Genomic DNA, 27,285 nt, shown 5'->3' on the forward strand with positions numbered 1-27,285 from the left:
CAATCAAGTAGGTAAGCAAGTGTTTTAAAAAGGGTGAATATTAATGAGCGTGGTATTGTTTAACTAGGTGGATTACCGTTATGGGTCATTGACCTGTTAGATAGTAACATGTGTTTAGGATCATCAAGTAGTTATATTATATGTTTGAATATTAATTTTTGGCGGGAAAGTGTAAGCGTCGCGTGTATAAAAATCAACAAGTGGTTAAACTCTTTAGGTTTATTAATGTACACTTATGTTTGACATGATTTTGGCGGGGAAACGGGTAAAGTTTGTACCTTTATAATTACACGTTAGGGTTCATGACCTGGTTGCTATATGGTTGTTAAAGTTTTGGCGGGGATTTAACATGTGTTCTGAAGACCGTTAGAAATTGTAAGCGTCGATTAACAAGTAGGAATGGTACGTTTTAACCAATCTGTATGAAAATGGTTTATATAATACAACTAACGTGCTTATTAAGAAAGAGACAAAAATAAATATAAACAGTTTATTTAAATTAAAATTTTAAGGGCGCCACCTAAAATTACATAAATTAGTTGCTAATATAATAAAACATGTTGAATATATTACCCCCTTCCACGATGATTTTGATCCCCGGCGCTAGAAAAAATTCAAATTATAATTTCATATGTATTAAAATATATTTAACGAATTACCTTTCCTCAAGTCCAGTACTCGCATTTCCGCCGACAATGACGGGTTGATCAAAATCTCCCGATAGGGAATTGTGGGAGAGTTCGAGGGCGTTGGGGAGTTCTCGGGTGTTGGTGGGTCCGAAGGCGTGGAGGGTGGTGGCAACGTGTCGGGTCCTATTGTTAGAAATTTTATAAAAGTATAATAAAAAATAGAAAATAATTACTTCGAACTGGTCCTAGGTCCGCGTTTTCTCCTATAATTTAATAATTATCAATTACTTGTTACAGTATATTATCAAAAGTACATTACTTCCGCGTCCTCTCCCCTTCAATACTTTAATAAAATCTGCTGTAGTGTTGGAAGCCCTAAATTTTTAAATTTTTGTTGAAAAGGTTCGTATTAAGACGTTTTACAACTTACATTGTAGTTCAGGAACGAAATGTGATAAAACATGAAAAAATCACGCCTTTTATACCCGGCAATCTTAACCTAAATATTTGATTTACTATAGCTCGAGGTTAGGTTCGTGTATGGAATTTTTCTCGAGAAAACATTGATTTATTTTAAAAAACCGTTGCGTTAATAGAGTACGTAAAAATTGTTACAAAACCATTAGAAAATGGAGTTTCCTAAGCATCCCGCTAGGGGTTTATTTACCACATGTTGATATAAAAAAACCGTTGCGTTAATAGAGTACGTAAAAAAATTGTTACAAAACCATTAGAAAATGGAGTTTCCTAAGCATCCCGCTAGGGGTTTATTTACCACATGTTGGTATAAAAAAACCGTTACGAAAAATTACGAGTACCTAAAACCGTTATGAAAATTAGCATGTGTTATAGAAGTTCCTAAGCGTCCCGCTAGGGGATTTTAGTTTATTACGAAAACTTACGCATGTATTAATAAAAAGCGTTAGATAAATTAGCATGTGTTATAGAAGTTCCTAAGCGTCCCGCTAGGGGGTTTTGCGACTATAAATAGAGGGACGCGCTTTATTTGCATTTATTTCACAACTTGCATTCGACTTGAAGAAATTGTAAGTAAATTTTAAAATTTGGGGAATTACCTTTTTTAAATGACCGTTTATTGTTAGGAAATTATTCTGGCACGATGGACTTTGACCGCAAAGTAATAGTTTATTAATTCAGTCTATTTTTTATACCATTTAATTTAGTTTAATTTTTAGAACCAATCCGAAACACCTCCCTGCTCCCAGGTCAATAAGGTCCGTCGTCGATTAGATTTCGGAAATAAAGTAAATATTAAGAAAACTCGTTTCGAAGTAGACATCCCGAAGAATCAACCCGATATCATAGATTTAACATGCCACGAGGTACTCGATAGCCCTTCGAAACAATCGCCATTCAAACCAGTTGATGCGCCACCCAAAAGCACCCCATCCAAGCCAGGCCCATCTCAACCAGGTCCATCTCAAGCCGGTCCATCTCAAGCCGGTCCATCTAAGCCAGTAGACGACGGCTGGACGGATATAGTCGTAGAGTTTTCCCGCCATAAAAATTTCGGGATAAAAATTGCAAGTTTCAAAAATAACTTGTATTTAGATATAAGGCGTTACGTCAAAAATAGCGATCGGCCAACCGCGACGAAAGACGGCGTTTGCGTCAAACTAGATTCGGCGTATGAGTTAAAAGAGTATCTAGAACAGATAGTTTATGAAGAAGGTGATTTTCAACTAAGAAACGAGAAGGTTGAAATTCTAGCGGGTCGGCGAGGTGAAGTTCTAGTTTACAAGAACCGTGGACGTCACTACGAAAAACTATTAAACTTGCAGAATTCCGGCGAAGTTTACGACGTCGCGACAACGATTCAAACCGTATTAAATATTTACGCAGGACTTTAAAAACACCATGGCCCTCGATCTTAGCACCCGTTTCAACCCTAAAAATTTTTACTCGATAGATAAAATCATTGCCAGTTCTTCTCGAAAGTATAGGTGTAAATCTATGCTATTCGAGTGTAATTTTAAAAATTTAGACCAATTAAACCACGCGGATATCAGTAACCAACTGACCCGTATTTTCCAATCAATATTAGATAGAATTACGGCCGATAATTTAGGCTACACGCGCGTCAGGGTGGTGGTAATTTCCGATGAGCTGCACGATCCGATAAATTTCCAATTAATGAATATCAATGAATTGACAGCTGAGAGAATTTTAACGGGGATTGAAAAGGTAGCGCAGTCCGTTAAGACAATTTATTTAGATTCACCCCTCCGATTCGACCTAATATTTCTTTAAGATACCCCTATGAGAGGACTTCCTCGCAGCGTTAGAAGCAGAAGTTATGAATGTTTAGATCAGTATATCAACCAAGGTAACACATTTATTCCCATTAGAAATACGGACAATTTATGTTTTACGAGAGCCCTGGCGGTGGGAAGAGTTTTGGCCGACTATCAGCATTTAAAAAGTTTAGGACAGGGTGCTAGTTTTAATCAAAACGATTTAAAGACAATTAGAAACGGGCAAAAGCCCGAACAAGAAATTGAAGCTAAAAAATTACACGCCCTAGCGGGGGTTCCCGAAGGCCCCGTAGAAATAATAGACATTAACCGATTCCAAAATATATTACCCGACTACCAAATTATATTAATCTCGGCGGACGATAATTTCGATAAAGTGTTTATTGGACCCTTTAAAGAAAAACAAATTTTCCTCTTAAAAATTAAAGACCACACCCACGTCGTACGATCTTATTCGGCCATGTTTGGGGTAAAATCTTTCTGTAAATTTTGTCTTACCCTGTTACATAATATCAAACAGAAAAAAAGTCACGACTGCGGACCCAATCTTAAATGCCGCCGGTGTCACGGTCCGGAATTCCACCCTAGTTTAGAACAGGCTACCCGTTGTAATGACTGTAATAGGTATTTTGCCGGACCAAATTGTTTCTCCCAACACGTAGAACTAGGAACCTGTCAGGTTTTAAGGCGCTGTTTAAATTGCGGGAAAGACTATGAAGGCAATCATAATTGCGACAACAAATGCGCTTTTTGCAAAATTGACCATCCCAAAAACGAGTGTCACGTCCGCCCATTAGAAATAAAATCAAATGAGAAACGACTATGTTATTTTGATTTTGAAACCATAACGACTGACACTAAAATTAGACCAATTTTAATCATTTCCGCGATGCAAGAAGCGCCATTTTCGACCAATTATGATTACCGAAAATTTCACGGCTTTGATTGCGTTCAAAATTTCCTAGATTATTTATTAGCATGCCAGGTGACAGTTAATGGTCGGAAAAGAGATACGGTTACGAGGCCGGTCTTTGAAAACGTCATATTAATTAGCCATTTCGGGAGTGGTTTCGATACGCTCCTTATTCTTAACGGTCTATTAAAACGAAAGATTAAACCCGAGATAATTTATACCGGTTCCAAAGCCCTGGGTATGTTTCTCGCCCAATTTAAAATAGCCTTTATCGATAGTTTCATGTTCCTACCTACAGCCCTTCGAAATTTCTCGAAAACGTTTAAGATTGTCCAAAAGAAAGGTTATTTTTGTTATTCATTCGCTACGGAAAACAATTTAGATTACATCGGCGCCCTCCCCGAGAAAGAATATTTTGGTATCGACAAATTTACGGACGAGGAAATCGTAGAATTTAATCAATGGTACGATTCCCAACGTTACGTCGTTTTTGATCTAAATAAAGTTTTAACCGAATACGCGATCGATGACGTTAAACTTTTACAGAAAGGATTCGATAGTTTTAGAAATTTATTTTTAAAAACAGTCGATTTTGATTTGTTAGGGTCAAACGCCATAACGTTGCCGGGAGCCGTCACAAATTTATTCCTTAGTAGATTTGTCGAACCAAACACTATCGCGATTGTTCCGGGGACGGGTTATAGGAAACGGCATAGTGTCAAGGCCCTAAAATGGTTAGCTTATTTGGAAAAAAAACTCAACGTGAAATTTCAAACGGCGCGATCGCTAGGTGGAGAACATGTCATTTACCCCTATCGATTAGACGGTTATTGTTCCTCGCCCGAAATAATTGCCGAATTTTACGGCTGCCATTACCATAAATGCCCACTGACCACCAGGCTTACGATAAACAGTTAAAAGATTCAAATTTAAATATTTATCTCAAAACCCTCGACCGCGAAAATTTTTTAAAAAAGGAAAGGCCTAATGCACAGTTTATTAGTATATGGGAGCACGAGTATGATCAGTTAGTAGAAGACCCAGCAATTGCGAGTTTCTGCGATTCCCTACCCTTTACCAAACCGATAGGAGCGAGAGACGCCATTCGATATAGTGTCGTGCGAAAACTTATTGCAGCGCTTAATGAAAGTTTAAAAGAATTCGGGCTTGATAATGAAATTAAAATTGAACTCCACACAAAACCAAACGGGCTCTGTTGGAATTTGATAACCACCAATAACTACCATATTAGAATTCCAAATGGACCAATTAAAGAGCTTCTCGATTTTGAACCTAACATAAATCCATATCGGAAAGACGGATTTCATATTGGGTCATATTTTTGTACGAAACCTTTTGCTGGTTATATAAAGTCCTTATCGTTAAATAACTTTAATTACATTGAAATTAGAAGTGATAATGTACAAGACGCCGCGTTTAGAGTCGAAACTCGAAATGATCAGTTAGTAGAAGACCCAGCAATAGCTCGTTTCGGTAATCTACCTAAAATCTAGGAATATGAATGACCAGTATCCTGGAATGGAAAACTGTATTCCCCCAATACGGGCTCCCCGTCACACCTACGGTAACGTAGCTCGAGCTAAAACTTTAACCTAAGCCTGTAGCGCCATCTTACGGCAGGCAGTAACTAGATTAATATATGTGCCGTGTACTTATAATTTCGCCTGAGACGTTCAAAATAAGAAGTAGTAACGGCTTTTAGTAGTGGAAACTGATTTTAATTAGTGGAAGAAGCTGAATGTTTGGTTTTATAGTAGAAAAATATATATTTACCATTATTTTTCTCTATTTTAATTTTGCAAAAAACGGTATCTTTGTGTTATTGTTAAATTAAATTGAACGCTTTCCTTGTTTCATTATGAAAACTATAAAAACACGTGGCGTGCCAACAACTAGCAGACGAAAATATTTTCTTAAGTTCAAACAATTTCCGCTAGATGTCTGAATTGTATTAAGTTCAATGGTTTAACGTTGTCAAGCCTACCTACCCAGCCTACCCATAATTTCCTCTCCATAATTTACATACTCCTAGCTAAAATGATGTTATCGCGGTTTATACTCGTTAGGCCTCTCGCTACGCTAAAATTTTTAACAATCGTTTGCGTTAAGGGATAGATAGCTGGAATATCTGATTCTAGCATTTTTGCATGCGCCAATACGATTGAAGGATTAACTTTAACTTTTGTCACGTACAAGTACGCTTGGTCTATAACTAATTTATAATCCTTGCCAGCTTCCATAGACATGAAGGTAGTTAGGCGTGGGCTTCTAACTAAACGAAATCGTACCGAAACTTGGTTTAACATAAACTTATTAATTTTGCAAATATCAACAGACAAGGGCCCCATTATTTCAAAGGATTGCGATTCTTTTGATCTTGAGCCTCGCTTCAGGGCCCCGTTGGACTCTGACTTGAACGTATCTAACCACATTTCCGAAGGCTTGGTCGTAGAGTCCATATAAAAGAGGCCATTTTGGAGTTGCGAATTTTTTGCATCTTCTCCATAGTTGACTAATTTTTCAATGTAGGAACTGTAAGCGTAGCAGTTGTTCGCGGACTGGGTAGAAGTATCCCCGAGATAACAATCGCATTGACTAAAAAGCGACCCTATTAGATTATTCGTTGGTGCCACTTTTGTTTCAGCGGCGGGGACATTCGATCCATCGTTATGTAAAAGTCTCAGTTTCAATTTTAACATAGTTTTTGATAAATCCATATATAAATCTTCCGACGCGGGAATAAAAAATTCCAGAGGGCCATTGTCCGATAAATTGTTTGTTGGTAAATATCTTATTTCCGTTGTGGTAATTACATTAGTATTGACCAATGGGCGTTGAAAAATATCCAGCTGACTTAGCATTCCCTCGTAAACCGCCATTATTATCCTAAAAAGTCAAGTTTGGTTCTTTTTGTAACTCTCCGTTTGGACACTTTTTTTCGTTTCCTAATGGGGCCCGTTCGTCGTTTACGGCAGCCGCTGCCAGACTGATTTCTCGTTAATCGATCAGCCGCTTTATGTAATAAATTGCTACCGGCGATTCTTAAATTGTTCTTTAACGTTTCTTTAGGGTCATGTCCTTGTTTTAAATCTTGCCACCATCTCTTGCCTACTCCAAAAGCCTCATTGGTCACGGGTTTGATAATGGGTGTTATATATTTTATCAGCTTTTTAAAAATTCCGCCCACGCCTCTTCCCCGTTGATAAACAGGTCCGGCAAAAAATGGTCCGCCACCATATTGTTCGCGGTAATATTTGAAATAACTTTCACTGTCGGCCATTTCGTCTCAAATGAAGTCTAACGACACTTTTTCCGTTTATAAAGGCTATTGTTTCGCCAAAATCCGTTTTCATGTCAATGTCAACTATTTCTGTATTATTTGTTCTCAAAGGATAGTAATCAATTTTGTCAAAAATAATAGATTTTTCAAACGGCTTATCATTTCCAGCTAGCGGTATTATTTTCATCAAAGGGGCAAACGTATCGCCTACATATTGAGGATATATTAAATTTGAATATATATATAGTGTTCTGGCTCCCATTGATAAATCAGCAGCGTAGAGACTATCTGTATTGGCCAAGAGTTCACTAAAGCGCGTAAAGCCTAGCATTTCACCGAGACCTTTCTCAGATGAATGAAATATAATTGCAAACCCCGCCGCGGCTCCAATGTGAACGGATCCATTATGGTTAATGGTTAATTTAAATTTATCCCTTATTTCCTCATCCAAGGTTAACATCATTGCGTCTAAAATGTCTTGGACACTCGAGTAAGCACCAGTCGGTATTTGATAATCAATTCGAGTTTCGACTCTAAACGCGGCGTCTTGTACATTATCACTTCTAATTTCAATGTAATTAAAGTTATTTAACGATAAGGACTTTATATAACCAGCAAAAGGTTTCGTACAAAAATATGACCCAATATGAAATCCGTCTTTCCGATATGGATTTATGTTAGGTTCAAAATCGAGAAGCTCTTTAATTGGTCCATTTGGAATTCTAATATGGTAGTTATTGGTGGTTATCAAATTCCAACAGAGCCCGTTTGGTTTTGTGTGGAGTTCAATTTTAATTTCATTATCAAGCCCGAATTCTTTTAAACTTTCATTAAGCGCTGCAATAAGTTTTCGCACGACACTATATCGAATGGCGTCTCTCGCTCCTATCGGTTTGGTAAAGGGTAGGGAATCGCAGAAACTCGCAATTGCTGGGTCTTCTACTAACTGATCATACTCGTGCTCCCATATACTAATAAACTGTGCATTAGGCCTTTCCTTTTTTAAAAAATTTTCGCGGTCGAGGGTTTTGAGATAAATATTTAAATTTGAATCTTTTAACTGTTTATCGTAAGCCTGGTGGTCAGTGGGCATTTATGGTAATGGCAGCCGTAAAATTCGGCAATTATTTCGGGCGAGGAACAATAACCGTCTAATCGATAGGGGTAAATGACATGTTCTCCACCTAGCGATCGCGCCGTTTGAAATTTCACGTTGAGTTTTTTTTCCAAATAAGCTAACCATTTTAGGGCCTTGACACTATGCCGTTTCCTATAACCCGTCCCCGGAACAATCGCGATAGTGTTTGGTTCGACAAATCTACTAAGGAATAAATTTGTGACGGCTCCCGGCAACGTTATGGCGTTTGACCCTAACAAATCAAAATCGACTGTTTTTAAAAATAAATTTCTAAAACTATCGAATCCTTTCTGTAAAAGTTTAACGTCATCGATCGCGTATTCGGTTAAAACTTTATTTAGATCAAAAACGACGTAACGTTGGGAATCGTACCATTGATTAAATTCTACGATTTCCTCGTCCGTAAATTTGTCGATACCAAAATATTCTTTCTCGGGGAGGGCGCCGATGTAATCTAAATTGTTTTCCGTAGCGAATGAATAACAAAAATAACCTTTCTTTTGGACAATCTTAAACGTTTTCGAGAAATTTCGAAGGGCTGTAGGTAGGAACATGAAACTATCGATAAAGGCTATTTTAAATTGGGCGAGAAACATACCCAGGGCTTTGGAACCGGTATAAATTATCTCGGGTTTAATCTTTCGTTTTAATAGACCGTTAAGAATAAGGAGCGTATCGAAACCACTCCCGAAATGGCTAATTAATATGACGTTTTCAAAGACCGGCCTCGTAACCGTATCTCTTTTCCGACCATTAACTGTCACCTGGCATGCTAATAAATAATCTAGGAAATTTTGAACGCAATCAAAGCCGTGAAATTTTCGGTAATCATAATTGGTCGAAAATGGCGCTTCTTGCATCGCGGAAATGATTAAAATTGGTCTAATTTTAGTGTCAGTCGTTATGGTTTCAAAATCAAAATAACATAGTCGTTTCTCATTTGATTTTATTTCTAATGGGCGGACGTGACACTCGTTTTTGGGATGGTCAATTTTGCAAAAAGCGCATTTGTTGTCGCAATTATGATTGCCTTCATAGTCTTTCCCGCAATTTAAACAGCGCCTTAAAACCTGACAGGTTCCTAGTTCTACGTGTTGGGAGAAACAATTTGGTCCGGCAAAATACCTATTACAGTCATTACAACGGGTAGCCTGTTCTAAACTAGGGTGGAATTCCGGACCGTGACACCGGCGGCATTTAAGATTGGGTCCGCAGTCGTGACTTTTTTTCTGTTTGATATTATGTAACAGGGTAAGACAAAATTTACAGAAAGATTTTACCCCAAACATGGCCGAATAAGATCGTACGACGTGGGTGTGGTCTTTAATTTTTAAGAGGAAAATTTGTTTTTCTTTAAAGGGTCCAATAAACACTTTATCGAAATTATCGTCCGCCGAGATTAATATAATTTGGTAGTCGGGTAATATATTTTGGAATCGGTTAATGTCTATTATTTCTACGGGGCCTTCGGGAACCCCCGCTAGGGCGTGTAATTTTTTAGCTTCAATTTCTTGTTCGGGCTTTTGCCCGTTTCTAATTGTCTTTAAATCGTTTTGATTAAAACTAGCACCCTGTCCTAAACTTTTTAAATGCTGATAGTCGGCCAAAACTCTTCCCACCGCCAGGGCTCTCGTAAAACATAAATTGTCCGTATTTCTAATGGGAATAAATGTGTTACCTTGGTTGATATACTGATCTAAACATTCATAACTTCTGCTTCTAACGCTGCGAGGAAGTCCTCTCATAGGGGTATCTTAAAGAAATATTAGGTCGAATCGGAGGGGTGAATCTAAATAAATTGTCTTAACGGACTGCGCTACCTTTTCAATCCCCGTTAAAATTCTCTCAGCTGTCAATTCATTGATATTCATTAATTGGAAATTTATCGGATCGTGCAGCTCATCGGAAATTACCACCACCCTGACGCGCGTGTAGCCTAAATTATCGGCCGTAATTCTATCTAATATTGATTGGAAAATACGGGTCAGTTGGTTACTGATATCCGCGTGGTTTAATTGGTCTAAATTTTTAAAATTACACTCGAATAGCATAGATTTACACCTATACTTTCGAGAAGAACTGGCAATGATTTTATCTATCGAGTAAAAATTTTTAGGGTTGAAACGGGTGCTAAGATCGAGGGCCATGGTGTTTTTAAAGTCCTGCGTAAATATTTAATACGGTTTGAATCGTTGTCGCGACGTCGTAAACTTCGCCGGAATTCTGCAAGTTTAATAGTTTTTCGTAGTGACGTCCACGGTTCTTGTAAACTAGAACTTCACCTCGCCGACCCGCTAGAATTTCAACCTTCTCGTTTCTTAGTTGAAAATCACCTTCTTCATAAACTATCTGTTCTAGATACTCTTTTAACTCATACGCCGAATCTAGTTTGACGCAAACGCCGTCTTTCGTCGCGGTTGGCCGATCGCTATTTTTGACGTAACGCCTTATATCTAAATACAAGTTATTTTTGAAACTTGCAATTTTTATCCCGAAATTTTTATGGCGGGAAAACTCTACGACTATATCCGTCCAGCCGTCGTCTACTGGCTTAGATGGACCGGCTTGAGATGGACCGGCTTGAGATGGACCTGGTTGAGATGGGCCTGGCTTGGATGGGGTGCTTTTGGGTGGCGCATCAACTGGTTTGAATGGCGATTGTTTCGAAGGGCTATCGAGTACCTCGTGGCATGTTAAATCTATGATATCGGGTTGATTCTTCGGGATGTCTACTTCGAAACGAGTTTTCTTAATATTTACTTTGTTTCCGAAATCTAATCGACGACGGACCTTATTGACCTGGGAGCAGGGAGGTGTTTCGGATTGGTTCTAAAAATTAAGCTAAATTAAATGGTATAAAAAATAGACTGAATTAATAAACTATTACTTTGCGGTCAAAGTCCATCGTGCCAGAATAATTTCCTAACAATAAACGGTCATTTAAAAAAGGTAATTCCCCAAATTTTAAAATTTACTTACAATTTCTTCAAGTCGAATGCAAGTTGTGAAATAAATGCAAATAAAGCGCGTCCCTCTATTTATAGTCGCAAAACCCCCTAGCGGGACGCTTAGGAACTTCTATAACACATGCTAATTTATCTAACGCTTTTTATTAATACATGCGTAAGTTTTCGTAATAAACTAAAATCCCCTAGCGGGACGCTTAGGAACTTCTATAACACATGCTAATTTTCATAACGGTTTTAGGTACTCGTAATTTTTCGTAACGGTTTTTTTATATCAACATGTGGTAAATAAACCCCTAGCGGGATGCTTAGGAAACTCCATTTTCTAATGGTTTTGTAACAATTTTTTTACGTACTCTATTAACGCAACGGTTTTTTTTTATATCAACATGTGGTAAATAAACCCCTAGCGGGATGCTTAGGAAACTCCATTTTCTAATGGTTTTGTAACAATTTTTACGTACTCTATTAACGCAACGGTTTTTTAAAATAAATCAATGTTTTCTCGAGAAAAATTCCATACACGAACCTAACCTCGAGCTATAGTAAATCAAATATTTAGGTTAAGATTGCCGGGTATAAAAGGCGTGATTTTTTCATGTTTTATCACATTTCGTTCCTGAACTACAATGTAAGTTGTAAAACGTCTTAATACGAACCTTTTCAACAAAAATTTAAAAATTTAGGGCTTCCAACACTACAGCAGATTTTATTAAAGTATTGAAGGGGAGAGGACGCGGAAGTAATGCACTTTTGATAATATACTGTAACAAGTAATTGATAATTATTAAATTATAGGAGAAAACGCGGACCTAGGACCAGTTCGAAGTAATTATTTTCTATTTTTTATTATACTTTTATAAAATTTCTAACAATAGGACCCGACACGTTGCCACCACCCTCCACGCCTTCGGACCCACCAACACCCGAGAACTCCCCAACGCCCTCGAACTCTCCCACAATTCCCTATCGGGAGATTTTGATCAACCCGTCATTGTCGGCGGAAATGCGAGTACTGGACTTGAGGAAAGGTAATTCGTTAAATATATTTTAATACATATGAAATTATAATTTGAATTTTTTCTAGCGCCGGGGATCAAAATCATCGTGGAAGGGGGTAATATATTCAACATGTTTTATTATATTAGCAACTAATTTATGTAATTTTAGGTGGCGCCCTTAAAATTTTAATTTAAATAAACTGTTTATATTTATTTTTGTCTCTCTTAATAAGCACGTTAGTTGTATCATATAAACCATTTTCATACAGATTGGTTAAAACGTACCATTCCTACTTGTTAATCGACGCTTACAATTTCTAACGGTCTTCAGAACACATGTTAAATTCGCGCCAAAACTTTAACAACCATATAGCAACCAGGTCATGAACCCTAACGGTTAATTATAAAGGTACAAACTTAAGCCATATATTAATATTCATGTCAAACATAAGTGTACATTAATAAACCTAAAGAGTTTAACCACTTGTTGATTTTTATACACGCTACGCTTACACTTTCCCGCCAAAAATTAATATTCAAACATATAATATAACTACTTGATGATCCTAAACACATGTTACTATCTAACAGGTCAATGACCCATAACGGTAATCCACCTAGTTAAACAATACCACGCTCATTAATATTCACCCTTTTGACCTTGAACAGGTCGACTAACTAGGCTAATTAATTAACACCTGTTAATCTCATTAATTATTCAGGTCACGCGCGCGTGACACGCGCCCGAGGGGGGGCGGAATCGCGATTCCCCGCTTCATTCCCCCCCGCGTCACGCAGCTGGGGACGCGGTAGCCACGCCCCCTTTTGGCTAGGAATAGGGCACCTAACTACTGCCGTACATACAATACTAACGTAGATATTCGCGATAAACCATTACTGTGCACCGGTTTCCCTCATTAATTGCAGGTAAAACCACTATTTCTAACAGTAACCTGTGAAAAGATATGTTTTGTTTGAGTAATTACTCCTAAAATATTTAATTAACCATTCTTCATTTTTTATTGAAAAAAAAAACTAACTTTCTATGATTTGAAAGAAACGCGTTTTCTAGTGCGTTCTTAGCGATTGGAAATTATGGTAAAAAGAAAACTATTTCTAACACTAACCTGTGAAAAGATGTTTTCTTTTGTGTATTTACTCTTACATGATTTAATAGGCGCTTAAATAAAACATCTTCCCAGAAATTGCCAAGAAGTAATATTTCCGACAGCCAGGACTCATAAGTTATTATTTATATAGTGCTTGGTGAATAGAAAGCTGGAAACTTTCTCGAACGTAACATCAGTTTTTTGCTAAGCCTTAACATGCCAAAAAAGTTACCTGGTTAAAAGGAAACACTTGTTGCATACCGTACCGCAAAAGTAATATGTTTAGTTCTAAAGGAATGAGTTTTCATCTTTTTCCAAAAGATAAATTTATACGAAATGAATTAACTCTGCCTCCATGAGAAGCTTTAAAATTGCCAGGTATTATAAAAATATTGCATATAATTTTAATTATTTATACCATAAGAGGATGATAATAATAATAATATTATCTTCTTATACTTAGTTTTAAAAACATTATATATGTTACCTTAAAATATATTATCGAAAATAAACATTAGTATGTTCCTTATACACGTGAGCCGACGCGTTTCTTATCTGACGCAAAATTCTCATGAGGGCAAAAACGCGTCTCCGATTGGCTTATATAAACTTTGTGGCTAGCCATTCTAACCGTTTAACCGACCGACCGGAAATAGCTCCTTCCCAGAAAAATTTGGAGAGGGGAGTAGAAACCGAGTATCTTTTATTGAAGCGTCCATTACGCAATTTTGAGCCATTCTTCAACTTTAATTAAAGATAAGTCGCTTTAAAGATGTAAAAAAAACCGCGTTAGCGTAGAGCTAAAGTCGGCCTTTTAATCTTAGGCGAAATAGAGTGTTAGTTCACCAGTGTGGCGCAGATGGCGTAACTTTCGTTGCCAGGCAAACGAAAAGCATGGGCCGAAGGCAGGGTTTTTTAAAGGCTCTAATCGGACTACGCGACAAAATTTCAAAAATCGTTCTAGTTTGTTATCCGATTTCTATGGTTTTTGTTTCTGAAAGTGCTACCATTACTGATTATCTGAGTATATTTTTACGCGCTGTTGATCTCCATTTTCGGAGCCGCTCTGTTCCAAAAGAGTGTAAGTTCTCTTACGGTAATAAAAACATTTAAGCCTTTTAAACCTTTATGGTATTTTTTGGTGAGGTGGTTCGACCAAAAATAATATAGACCCAAGGTTTGTAGAGAAAATGCACTATGACCGTCCTAGTGTAAGGAATTTGATAGGTGATTTCTTTTCGCGTGTCCTCGGACCGTACTCTTTTTACCCTAACTCGTTTGATTCGCCAGTTCTGGCGATGATAATTACTCCGGCCCATAAAATATTCACTTGTTCCGGAGTATTACTGCTACTCTTTTTACTCCTTCTGAAAAGGAGATGTAAAGAGAGTAAAAAGGCCTTATACTCCGAAACAAGCAAATATTTTATGGGCGTAGTAATTATCATCCCCGGAACAGGCGAATAAAAGTTTTAGTGTAAAACAAATACACTGTTAGTCGGAGAACAGGCGAAAAGGATCCACCTAAATTTTGGAAAAATGTTTTTACTCCGACTCAAACTATTCGCCACCACAGAATCGGAGTAAAATTACGTTATAGCGTTACTCTTCTTACCCTACTCCGAAATCTCGGAAAAAGCGAAAAGAAACCACCTATTATATTTGGTTCGACGGTCCTTCCAGATTTGGTTAGCTCCTTTTTTCAAAAGGGTTAAATCTAAAGTTTATTCAATTGCATGATAATTCTTTGCAAATATAATTATTTTTATTGTTAATTAACAATCCCTTATTCTTTCAAATATATAAAGGAATTTTTTTAAATTCACCAAAACATTTACTTGTTTTTTGGCTTTCAAGCGATTTAAAAGGGAAATTTTCTACACGACATAACAGAAAACACTGAGTTTCGGCCTTTCGGGACACAGTATTGAAAATGGCGGCCACTTTCGGAATATTTTTCGGGAATTCTAACTTTTCCATTGCCATGTACAAGGTTTGTTTTTGTTAAAAGAGTTTTTTACAATTTTTAATGCAATTTGTATTTATATTTTATAAGGTTTTTTTTTTCGAAACTCGAATCTCGTTTACATTGTCATTGAAAGACTAAGCCTTTGCTCCTTTCTTTGACAAGTATTATTGTAGCACTGGGCACGTGTATGGCCTTTTGGCTTTCTATCAGTCAAATTGTTATTTTTAATAATTTTTTATCATTTTTAAGGATTCAAAAACTGATGTTCTTGCAAATTATGCTGGTGATCGTGTTACTCCATCCATGGTTGCCTTTATTGACGGTGAAAAAGTAAATTTAACTTCGGTATTTTTTTTTTTTAAAGTAGCCAAGTGAAGGAATGTGTGATTTAATATTTATAGTGTGTCGGAACATCTGCAAAGCAGATGAGTTTAAGATATGCCTCTTCAACCATTAGCCACATTAAAAATTTGATAGGAAAAGAATCAATTGACATTAAAGACCATTATGGAAGAACGTGCAAAGTGTGTTTTTCACCATCTTTTGCTATTTCTGGTGTGATGGATGCTGATGTTATTGGATTTTTATAGTTAATATCCAAAGAAGGAACTAACAAATTTGAAATTGACGATTGCAACAAATTGAAATGCTATACTCCTGAGGAAATTCTTACATTCTTCTTTCAACAAATGTTGGGTGAGGTTTTTTTTTAATAATAATGAACAGATTTGGAATTATATAGTCATTTTATTGGGTATCAAAAGTTTAGAATGATAATAAAAACTCAGGGTTTTTATCTTTTATAAAGTAGGCATACAAATTATAACTGCTTAGTTTAAGGGGAAGTCAGCAATAACTCTAGAAATAAGACGTTCTTACGACACTCCCTAATTCTACAATAATTAAGATATTAAACCTCGGGTTTTTTTCATAATTTTGTTAGAAACCTTAACTAGTCAATGATTGAAGATTTATATTTGAATTTCGTTTTAATATTTAATTTGAAATATTTTACAAACTGTAGTATTTGAAACTGGCGGCCTTGAAATTATCTGAAATAGTTGACAAATTTTTAAAATTAAAACTGCTCTCCATATTTTTGACATAAACCTAGTTTACAATTGAAAATGACACCGTTAGCCCAAGGAACTAATTTTATATTCAATTAAAACCGTATTTTTGAGTAGTTAGCCTAATTGACGCTTGAAGTCGCTACGGTCTTGATGAGCGACTTAAAAAATAGCAAAATTCAAATGTAACGGGCTAAAGTATCGTTTTATTCTGCGAGCTAATATTTCAGCGGGAGTATGTTTTTTAAATGCGCGCACACTGCTCTCAACATTTACTGCACAATGAATTTAACTAAATCACGTGAAATTGAAATAAAAATATTTAACTGACAACACCAGCATAGACGTGTTTCAGCGCCATCTCTAATTTGTTCCCAGAAACACAAAACCACTTACCGTATTTTCACGCATATAGCCCGCCTACTCGGATAGCCTGCATACGAATATAACCCGCTGCTTCTCCGTTTCCTGTAAAAAAGAACTTAAATAAGCCGCTTACGCATATAGCCCGCCTACTCAGATAGCCCGATTAAAAATGAACTTAAATAAAAATTGTGAGTGAGATACGCTGACCATTTTAGTGCGGTAAGCTACGGTGTTAAGTTCATTCATTAAATGGATGGCAAACGGCAAACACATACTAAAAAAACAAAATATCGCCGAATCCGATGTAGAATCCGAAATAGAGTAACATTTTTGTTTTTTGTATTGAACCAAATAAATTTTTTTATTAAGATGTAGGTATTTTTTTTCCTATATAAGCCGCACCCTTATATAACCCGACATAAAAACGGAAAAAATTTGAAAAATGGTGCGGGCTATATGCGTGAAAATACGGTACTTCCGCCTTAAGCGACTAAAGGTCATATTGAAATATTTTTAAACAGAGATTGCCCAAAGATGTAGCCAAGAAAGTAATAGCTTTCCAGCTGTTATATCAGTTCCATGGCATTTTTCTAAAGTACAAAGAGAAATAACCAAGTAACATTTTTATCAAGCAAGTATGAATAGTGAAATTTACCACAGCCAATTCTAGGGAATGTGCCACCCAAGCTGGGTTTCAAGTTCTTCGTGTCATAAATGAACCTACTGCAGCAGCGTTAACTTACAAAATTGGACAGGAGTCCAATCATTCTAATTGGTGAATTAAAAAATTTGAACTTGTTTGGGGAATGGTATACTTACATTTGGTTTTCAGTTACATGGTGATATTTCGAGTTGGTGGTACTTCAATGGATGTAACAATATTAGAGGTTCTTGGTGGAATTTACAAAATTATTCATCAAATTCACAAGGAAAATTTAGGTGGTAATAACATGACAAAATGTCTAGTTGATTTTTGCTGCCAAGAGTTTCAGAGGTAAACTATGACGGTAGAATTTTACGAGATTTTTGGTCTAACATGTTTTATGGCAGGCAATACAAAGTGAAGGAATTGAGTAAAAGAGCTCTTGGGAAATTATGGAATGCAGCAGAGGCTTGCAAACAAGGATTAACTACAGTTAACACCACTCAATGTTGTGCTGAATCTTTACACGATGGAATTGATTTAAGTTTAAACATCAGCAGGTGTGATATGTGGGAATTTTATTAAAATTTGTTTTTCGCTAAATGGTGGATACACAATTTTTTTTTCAGGGCTAGATTTGAATCTCTTATTAGTTCTATTCTTCAACAATGTTTGGACCAAATAGACTTAGCTTTACGAGATTCAGGATTGACGAAGGAACATGTCAATAAAGTGAATATAAAAAAATTGTGGTATAATAAAAGGTGAATTTGTTGTTGTTTTTAGGTAGTCTTAGTTGGTGGCTCAACTAAAATTTCTAGGCTGCAAGATTTAATTCGCGAAAAATTTTGTCATGCAAATGTTTTATCTACTGTACCTCCAGATGAAGTGGTCGCTATAGGGGCAGCTGAGGAGGTGATGACTTTAAAAACATTAAAAGCTTGCATGTGGATGTTTGCCAAGTTTAAACTATTTCAATTATTTAGGCAGCTCTTCTCTTTGGTAGAGAAACAAACGAAATAACAGAGGTAGATGGTATCTCTAGTACCATATACTTAAAGGTAAATTTTTATCATAGATTTATATAGTTCTGTCATTTAATTCCCTCAATTTCAGCTAACTGGAAAAATAGAGCCAGTTTTCGTGCCTATTTTCAAGAAAGGAACAACAGTTCCTTCGAAATGGAACCATATTTTTAACATTCCTTCGGGACAAACCAGCTTCATTGTTGACGTATACGAGGGGTTAATTTACAATAACATTGAAAAGGCTGTTCCTTTAGCTAAAGTAAGTTATTTTATTTATTGTAACTGATTTTTACATTACATAGACAACCTTTTTTTTTTAACTTGGATCAGCTTGTGATGAAAGATGTTGAAAACTCTGAAGTTTCTGTGTCTTTTCAAATAAGAAAGTGAGTAAGAAAAATTGGGTTTCCTAAATATGCTTTAATTTTTTTTTATGATTTCAAGTGATGGGACTTTGCACATTATCTGTTTTGATAAAATTTCCAACAAAAATGAAAGTGTGATTGTTGAGCCAAGTTATGGCAGGTGATAATTCATTAATTTATTTTTGTTTGACTAGTTTCCCAAATTTTGTATCATTGTATTGTAGAATTTGCTTTAAATTCAAAATTAAAGTATGTTATAATAATTGACGTGGTTTTGGAATTTGCTCAAATAGTATCATTCCAAGGGCACCTAATAATAAGTGAAGAGAGACATGAAGAAACTGTCATCTTTACCATCATTGTTAATTACCAAAAGCGTCCAGTAATTACGTGAGGTGATTTTTCGACCCCCCTTGGAGAGATGTCTTGAGATTTGGCTCAACCCCCTCCCTCCCCCCTAATATCACGTTATATTTTTCAAAATGCGTATTTTTAGTTTAAATACGTTAATCTGTGTTTGATTGCTTTGGATTTATTTTTAAAAAAAACATAATTTGCTTAATTATTTATAATTAAGACTAGTTAAGACTAGCATTTTAGACAGAACGTAGGTTAGAATCACAGTGAGAAAATCAAACACTAAAATACTTTAAGTATTAAGGAACTACTAAAATTTAACCCAGTTTTATCGCAGTTTCACACAGTTTCTTGCGGAGAAAAATTACGTGATATTTGCTGAAGACTCCCTCCCCTAAACGCCTCACGTAATTTATGGATGCTCCCTAAGTGCTATTAAGAGGTTTTTTAAAGTAAATCACTCAAAACTGAGAATCACCTCCTAGAGAAGAGTCATCCAAGTACCAGACATTTCACTCTGAAGACAAGACGGGCCATATTCTGCACTGGCAAATAAAAGAGTGTCTATGCGCGGCCAGTTATGCCAACCCTTGGGGTTGGATTTACTCTGAATATGGGAAGTGTTGTGATTTATGAAGCTAGGCTGCAATCGTAGTATAAAATAAGCCATAAAACTGTGTTTACATTTAGTCGTTAAACTGTCTAATTTGATAGACAGGGTGGCTAGATTATCGTATCGAGTTTTGATTTGGATCGTACTAGTTTCAGAAGGATCATACGGCTGAAAACAACTGGACAACTTAAAGGTGCTCCAAAGCTCGGTGGCAAAATGTGTGTAAAGTCAGTAAAGTGCGAAATTTACGGTTGACTCTGCTCGTCTCTGCCAAGGCCGAGTGAGGGGTTGGGGGGGGGGGGACGAAAAGCATGCTCAATTTTCTTTCTTTTGCCACCGAACTTTGGAGCCCCTTTAACATTTCGGCTGAAAACCAGTCAATTAAGCCCAAAGGTAGCTCACCTTTAGGTACGAAACAAATCACGTGAGAACATTTATAGAGTATATTCGCACTGTAGCTTTGGGCTATGGCCGCCATTTTGAGGGCAGTTTTATCTATAGGATAAAGCCAGAGAGGGTAAAGTCGCTTCGCTACTGAGAGGCGTCTCTCGTTCAAAAATCCGTATTTATTTTTTTCGGCGAAAATGCCCATAGGATCCGAACGTTTGATGGCGCTGCAAGCGTATCCGGAAGTCCTAGCGCGCGATTCAATATTCAGTTTAGGACGACGCAAAAATTGATTCGTTTTTAATTTACATTTTAAGTAGTTTTTAAATGTTTTAAATATGCCTGGACCATTGTGTTCCGCCGTAAATTGTTCTAATACGAAAAATAAGAATTCTCGATTATCATTTTTCAAGTTTCCAAGGGAAAAAGAACGGTGAATACGCGTTTTTTACATAGGTTTATTTTTACTTTAACTTTCTTATTGAAATTTCAGTTCCCTATCATAGTTGGATAATGTAAAAAACGAGAATCTGACAAATAAAACAACGGAATACCTACACTTTAACCATAGGTTTTGCTCTAATCATTTCACTGACGAGTTTTATGAATATTAAAACTAAAAATAGTCTAATACCATCAGCTGTGCCAACAATATTTTATTAACACTACTCATTTTCCAGTACAGTTAGTGAAGTATAAAGAAAAACATCTAAGGGTTCTTAATGTGGTTTAAAAAATTTACTGACAATTAATATACTAAAATGTATAGCATATCCATACGCGACATATGAACATGGGATGGAAGAAAGCGCGTTGGTCACAAACGCATCACAACCAATTTCAGAGGAAAACACATTGAATGTTCTAGATGAACATAATTACACTTTGTCCAGCAGTATTTCATGCGAAAATTCAGAAAATGGTAATTGAAATTTGAAACTGTCTCAATAACAAATAATTTTAATAAATTACATTACTTTAGTTGTTAATCACAATGGTAAAAGAACTTTAGATTTAAACACGCAATTGTCATCATCTTCTAAACACATTCGAACAGAGCATATGCAATTCAATTGAGAGTCCAAATCTACTTAAACAAAATGTCCTTAGCTATATATCAGGATATCTAATCCATCGCTGTTTTTCCAACCACCAATGCTCCTCTTGCCTCAGCCAACTCAAAAAGAACAATCCAATTATTGATCCTACAAATGTGCTCTCCTTCTTCAAGTTTTTCAAAACAACAAAGAACTCTTCTTTTGGTAGCCTTATAGTACCTACTGACAATTTTTTAAAGTTTATTACAGAAACAAATGAGGTATTTGATACTATAGCTTTAAACTACTATCTCACATGCCAAATGTCAAAGAGCGTATGGAAAAATTTAATACACGTCGAATTGACAAGACTTGGTTTCAAGCATCAATAGATTCAACATGTCCGACTGTATTTCAAAACATGATAAGTTTCTTCGTTGAATTTTGCATGCACAGTGCCCTGAAAAAACAAGATCTCGATCATGATTACAAAAAGACACAGAAAAGACTGGACAGGAAATTGATGAAGATACAGCACTAAACTCATACCTCATATTCGTCTTTTTTGAACTACTTCGAAGCTTTATCTTATATATTTATTTCTTATTTATTTTCATTAAGTTATTTGATCTTATTTCATTTCCAATATATTAATTTCTATTGTTATTGTTGTTAGGCCTTGGCTATTTATGTTTCCCATTATTTTAGTCTGTTAAAAAGAATTGACACTTCAATATTCAAATATAATATTTAAAAATAATTAGTTGTACTTAATTGCGTCATAAATTCACATGAAACAACCATTTCACATTTTATTTAAATTTTTTAGTATCAGAAATAAGAAAATAATCGGTGCCATATTGCGGATGTAACAAAAATCTTCTAAAAAAATTTAACTAACGACACCCTGTAGCACCCTGGTAGTGGGATCCTGAACTTCATTTGTAATTTCTTCTATTCGCGCGTGCGTCAAAAACTGGTAACGAAATTTTAACATTGCGGGAATAGGAAGAGACGCCTCTCAGTAGCGAAGCGACTTTACCCTCTCTGATAAAGCATGGGTGACGTCGACATACGTCACGCCGATATTATTCTATTTTGGAAATATTTCGGATTCGTGGCGACAATAATCACTCCCCCAGCAAACCGCAAGAGCGTGTATGGAAGTGTGAGTCCGGAATCTGGGAGATCACCGGCGCCAAAGTTGCCAGATAAAATTTACGTCCTGCAGCCCAAAAAACCGCCCACTGTTTAAAATGTTTTTCAAAATAAAGCCCAACTTCTCGCCCATAATTTATAGAAATTTTTTATCTAGTAGCGCGAAGTTTGTTCAAATAATTACCGTATATAAAAAATAACAACACCAGAACAAGTATTTTCATAAGTTTTTTTAATATTTTAACTCAAAACTCCATATTTTTCCAAGAAACGGTTTTCCCCTTAAGTGGTCAATGGATTCTGATAGCCATTGAGTTGGGAATATTAATCTAGAGATCCAATCAAATCTGCTCCCCGCGAAACAAGTTTTTGAAAATCACGAACGTGTCGTCTCCTCTAAAATGACGAGAAAACGTTATCATATGACCCGTGGCGCCATCCATTATTTTTGTATTAAAAATATTTTTGCCGGAAAATGCATCTTATTTGAACGAACCATTGAGAGATAGACGGCGCCACGGGTAGAATGATAAAGTTTTCTCGTCAATTGGGAGCAGACGGCCAGACTTGTAGGCTACGTTCAGCAGCAGTCAACGGAAAAAATCCCGATGGATTTGATATTTTCAACTGATGAGCTTTTTCGTCATAATGACGTCCTAAGTTGCTGAACGCTTTTATTCAGTCATCGGTGTTTTTTAAAATGGCGTAGCATTTATAGTAGTTTTACGTCAGTAATGACGTCAGTCATCGGAAAAACCGACTCTTCCAGCCGATGACTTCTCTTCGGTGAGTAACCGATGAGCATCGTGACGTCAAAACCGGAAACGCGAAAAAGCGTACAGTAGGAAACCGAGGTCACCGATTACTAATCGGTGAGTCCGATGAGCTCTGCTGAACGTACCCGTAAATAGTGGATATTTTTAAGAGAGTCCACGACTCCGTGGCCGGGCAAACATTCTTTTACGCGCGTATTTCATGGGAGTCGCCATTACCGTGCTACACGCGAGATAACGGGTTTTGGGGGAAAGAACTTTCCACGGTAGAGCTACGTGCAGTACGTCTATGGCAGCTGCCTGTGGAGCAAATCGTGGGAGGGTCCTTGATGGGGGGAAAGACGCGCGTAAAAGAGTGTATACAATTCGATTTTTTTTGTGTTCTCAGAATTTTCCCCTTATTTACACAATTTACGATATAATTGGAAGGAGTCCCGTGGACTCCTTATCCCTTTCTAAAGATATTTTTTTAGGAGTCCCTTGATTTTTCTAAGTGGTTTTTGACGCATGGACTGCCGCTATTTACAAGTCTGCAGACGGCAGTATTCTTATTTTTTTTAAACTTGTTTCGCGAAATACTGAAATCCGACGTTTTGATTGGACTTCTAGATTAATATTCCCAACTCAATGGTGATAGCTCGACGATAAAGGCTTTCAGTGAAATTTTCCGTTCTCAACTTCATCGCCCAGTCTCCCTTTTAACTCTTAATCCATTTTTGACGGAGTTGAGGTTTTAGTCACACATAATTTTTACCCCCTGAAGGGCCTGGACTTCTATCACTTCTGTGATGCCTCTTTCGCTTCGTTTTCCATTCAACTTTTCCCTCATTTTAACCATTCTTTGATAGAATTACCCCCTGGACCGCTGCGCTGCCGCTATTTCGTGGAAACGGTCGAAACCATGAAAACAAGCCCAAAAATCCGCCTCACGCCCAAGCCATTTTTCCCCGCGTATTGCCTTAAAAAGGAGCCCAATTGGGCGAGAAAATAGCCCAACTGGCAACTCTGATCACGGCAATATTTAGAGATATATAAAGGTTTCCGCTCTAAAGAAATTAGTTTTTACACAGATCGTATTTTATCGTAAGATCGTGTTTTAGCCGTACGATCCGGACTGGCAGCCAGGCCAGGTAGCCTGGTCGGCGATTTCCGAGGGCCCGCGGTGCCGGGGGCCCCAAATTGCCTGTAATAGTTTTTTTCTAAAGGTCCTTTAGACGCGTTTGACGTTTGAAATTTATGTTCACGTAGAATCTAGTACACTTTAAACGTTATTTGTTGTCCTATAAATAACCTTTTAGATTTTTATTCCATACCCCCACACCGCCCGATAAGGGGGTTCCTCTTCAGTCTCTAGCCGAGGGCCCCCAAAGGAGTCAGTCCGGAATTGGGATCGTATATCGTACCGAGGGTTCAATATAAGATCTTCAAAGAAATCGCCAAGAAGTAATATATCCGAGAGCCAGGACCTGCAAGTTACTGCTTATTTAAATAATTGAAACTTTTCCCCTGTGAACAGAAAGTCATGGTTTTGGCAAGCCTTAAAGGCCCAAACACACATGCGGTTCGCAAGCGATTTCGCACGCGCCCATGCGCCATGACTTCCATTCTATTTAAGTCACGCGACGCGACGCGATTTGCCAGCGAAATTTCGCGCGCGAAGGCTATGTGTGCATCCGCCTTAATAGGTGGTTTATTTTCCCTTGTTCCTGGATTTCGGAGTAGGGTAAGAAGGGTAAGTCTATGACGTCATTTTACTCAGATTCTGTGGTGGCGAGAGTCGGAGTAAAAACGTTTTTCCAAAATGGCTGCCTTTGGCCTTTTTAGCAGATAAATTCTGGCTAGCAGACGACAAAAACCGATTTACTCCTTTACTCTCCTTTTCAGAAGGAGTAAAAAGAATAGCCTTATTACTCCGGAACAAGATACTAGTTTATGAGGCGGAGTATTTCTCATATCCGGAACAGGCAATTTAACGTTTTAGGTTAAAAAGAGTACACTTTTAGTCCGAGAACAGGCGAAAAGAAACCACCTAATATGTCAAGAAAAGCTATCTGTTTAAAGGAAACACTTGTTGCATACCCTACAGGTGAAAAGTTTCCACAAGAACTATATAATATAAACAGTAGCTTTCAGGTCCTGGTTCTCGGAAATATTACTTCTTGATGATTTCCATGAAGATGCGATCCGGATCGTACATCTGGCAGCTCTGTCAGCTAGCGACCATAGAAATCTATGACCAACGGGGGCGCATTCGGGGAAAAATGTTGCTCCTCTCTTGAAAACGTTTCTTTTTCTCTTTCTCCTCCTGCGCAGTCGCGAGTGACGTCTCTGGAGTGTTTTCGGGAGATCGAATTAGAGGGGCTTATAGTTTACTTCCATTTGTCTGTCGTTTCTCTTTTCTTTTTAAATATTCCCAAACGATACGTTGAAGTAAAAGTCGCTCAATTTTAAATTAGATAAACCAGCAATTTTCAATTTCAGTTTAATTTAATTTAATTTTATATCCTTTCACCTTTCATTATATTTGTAATCTGTTATATATTATATTATATTATTTATTATTTATTGGAGCGTAGCTCTCTCACTAGCATTATGTATGTAACACGGTTTCTCAGAAACTACTCCACCTATTGAAATGAAACTTCACACACACAAATATCTTAACAGCCTCTGTGTCCTAACGAAGCCCGAATTTAGAATTTATTTGATAAATTAATTATATAATTTAAAAAACATTTATTTTGAGTTATATTTTAAATTTTTCCATTGAATGACAACCATTAATGCAATTTTAATTCAAAACTATCCTAATTATTGGATTATTTAAATTTAAAGTTTGGAAAAGTATCCAGTAGCGTATCTAAGAATCCGCAGACCCCGCGAGGGTTGGGGGGGGGGGGCATGGAATTTGAACTAAGTAGGGGGCCCATTCGTTTTAAGTATTAATTTTTAACTAATTTAAAAATAAATCTTCAATTATTGGTAAATATGTAGAAATCTGGCACGTACCGCCAATATTTTCGGATAACTTGTGCTCAACCTCACTCAATATCCTACTGCGGGGGGCCCAAGCTTTGTCGTTACGCCACTGAAAGTATCTTGTATTGAAATTTTGATCAGTTTCTTAAACAGTGAAACTAAAAGGTTTATACAAAAAATCATCTTTATTCTGTATTCATTAAAATGTTCATGAATATTTCGACGTATTAAGTGACTAGCTAAAATAGAGAAGGGGCAGAGGATATTTTCGAGGGGGCAGCTGGGGCAAATAGAAATTTCATTTGAGGGAGTAGTTTTTTTTTATTAGGCATGGATCCACTAATAGAGAAAGTTATCAATACCTCAAAATTGTTATTAGGAATATTAATACTTACAAAGACGTCGATTTTTACCTCTCCGAGGGGACAAAGTCCCGTAGGAGGGGTTATACAGTCACCGTGTCTGTCTGCCCTGCGAACGCGTTCGCATTTTCCGTGCAAAGGTTAATCAATGTACGCAATGTCTCGAAATCTCTGCGTTCGCAGTTTTTCGTAGTGTTGGCAAAACCACCGTGTGACGGTGAGCGTTAACGGGTTATTTTGCGGTTTGGTTTGGATGGTGTTTTTTTCGCTCACCGTCGTGACGGTTTGGTGTATTACGTTTCTGTAATGTTTATGCGTAGGTTGTGAATGTTGAGTTCGTGTTATGACGGTTGTGAGTGTTGAATTTGTTGTGTTTGTGTTTTGATGGTTGTGCATGTTGAGTTCGTGTTATGTCGGTTGTGGGTGTAGAGATTGTGATGTGTCTGTGTTATGATGGTATTAGATGTTGAGTATGTTGTGTTTGTACGGGCGTTTTCTCTCCAGCTTCTACTTAATGACTTTGGGACGGACCGAATGCTGAGTGTTATGCAACCTCTCGGCGGCGGCGGCGTGAACCGTCGTTTCTTTATAAACAAAATATTTTTATACTATAAAGTAGAAATCAACCTACCTGTGGTCCTGCTCCTGGTTTAATTTATTCCGAGTGTAGGCTTTTTTTTATTTACGCTAGTTTAGAATAATAATTAACAGCATATGTAACATAATTACTTATAAGTATGCCACTGTACCTTTATTCCATTCAAAAATCTTCACTAACGGTTTGTTTCACCACGAACCAGTAAAAAGGTGGACTATGTTAGATTTTAACCTTTTTATGCATCCTAG

The 27,285-nt window shown here is 36.9% G+C and overlaps 1 protein-coding gene and 3 long non-coding RNA genes across 4 annotated transcripts; 2 read left to right on the plus strand and 2 right to left on the minus strand.

Moving 5' to 3' along the window:
- Positions 1-476: 476 nt before the first annotated feature.
- On the minus strand, positions 477-1,323 carry LOC149941405 (uncharacterized). The gene is made up of 4 exons (XR_016481214.1): positions 949-1,323; positions 863-892; positions 660-812; positions 477-603 (listed from the first exon to the last, which is right to left on the minus strand). It is a non-coding gene; the product is annotated as an uncharacterized LOC149941405 (long non-coding RNA).
- A 10,325-nt stretch (positions 1,324-11,648) lies between these two features.
- Positions 11,649-12,437, plus strand: LOC149941406 (uncharacterized). Its single transcript, XR_016481334.1, has 4 exons — positions 11,649-11,965; positions 12,022-12,051; positions 12,102-12,254; positions 12,311-12,437. It is a non-coding gene; the product is annotated as an uncharacterized LOC149941406 (long non-coding RNA).
- Positions 12,438-15,161: 2,724 nt separating this feature from the next.
- Positions 15,162-19,016, plus strand: LOC149941407 (heat shock 70 kDa protein 14-like). Its single transcript, XM_090177379.1, has 14 exons — positions 15,162-15,325; positions 15,551-15,631; positions 15,703-15,825; positions 15,892-15,997; positions 17,259-17,352; positions 17,408-17,512; positions 17,570-17,731; positions 17,788-17,940; positions 18,010-18,112; positions 18,167-18,295; positions 18,367-18,441; positions 18,497-18,667; positions 18,739-18,794; positions 18,853-19,016. The coding sequence occupies exons 1-14, from the start codon at positions 15,266-15,268 to the stop codon at positions 18,935-18,937; spliced, it is 1,503 nt and encodes a 500-aa protein (XP_090033505.1). The 5' UTR covers positions 15,162-15,265; the 3' UTR covers positions 18,938-19,016.
- Positions 19,017-21,078: 2,062 nt separating this feature from the next.
- Positions 21,079-21,853, minus strand: LOC149941408 (uncharacterized). The gene is made up of 3 exons (XR_016481376.1): positions 21,717-21,853; positions 21,522-21,627; positions 21,079-21,410 (listed from the first exon to the last, which is right to left on the minus strand). It is a non-coding gene; the product is annotated as an uncharacterized LOC149941408 (long non-coding RNA).
- Positions 21,854-27,285: the final 5,432 nt, after the last annotated feature.

This window comes from Leiobunum rupestre, chromosome 6 (assembly GCF_980474605.1).
Source record: "Leiobunum rupestre chromosome 6, qqLeiRupe1.1.hap1, whole genome shotgun sequence".
In the NCBI taxonomy this organism is placed as follows: Eukaryota; Metazoa; Arthropoda; class Arachnida; order Opiliones; family Sclerosomatidae; genus Leiobunum; species Leiobunum rupestre.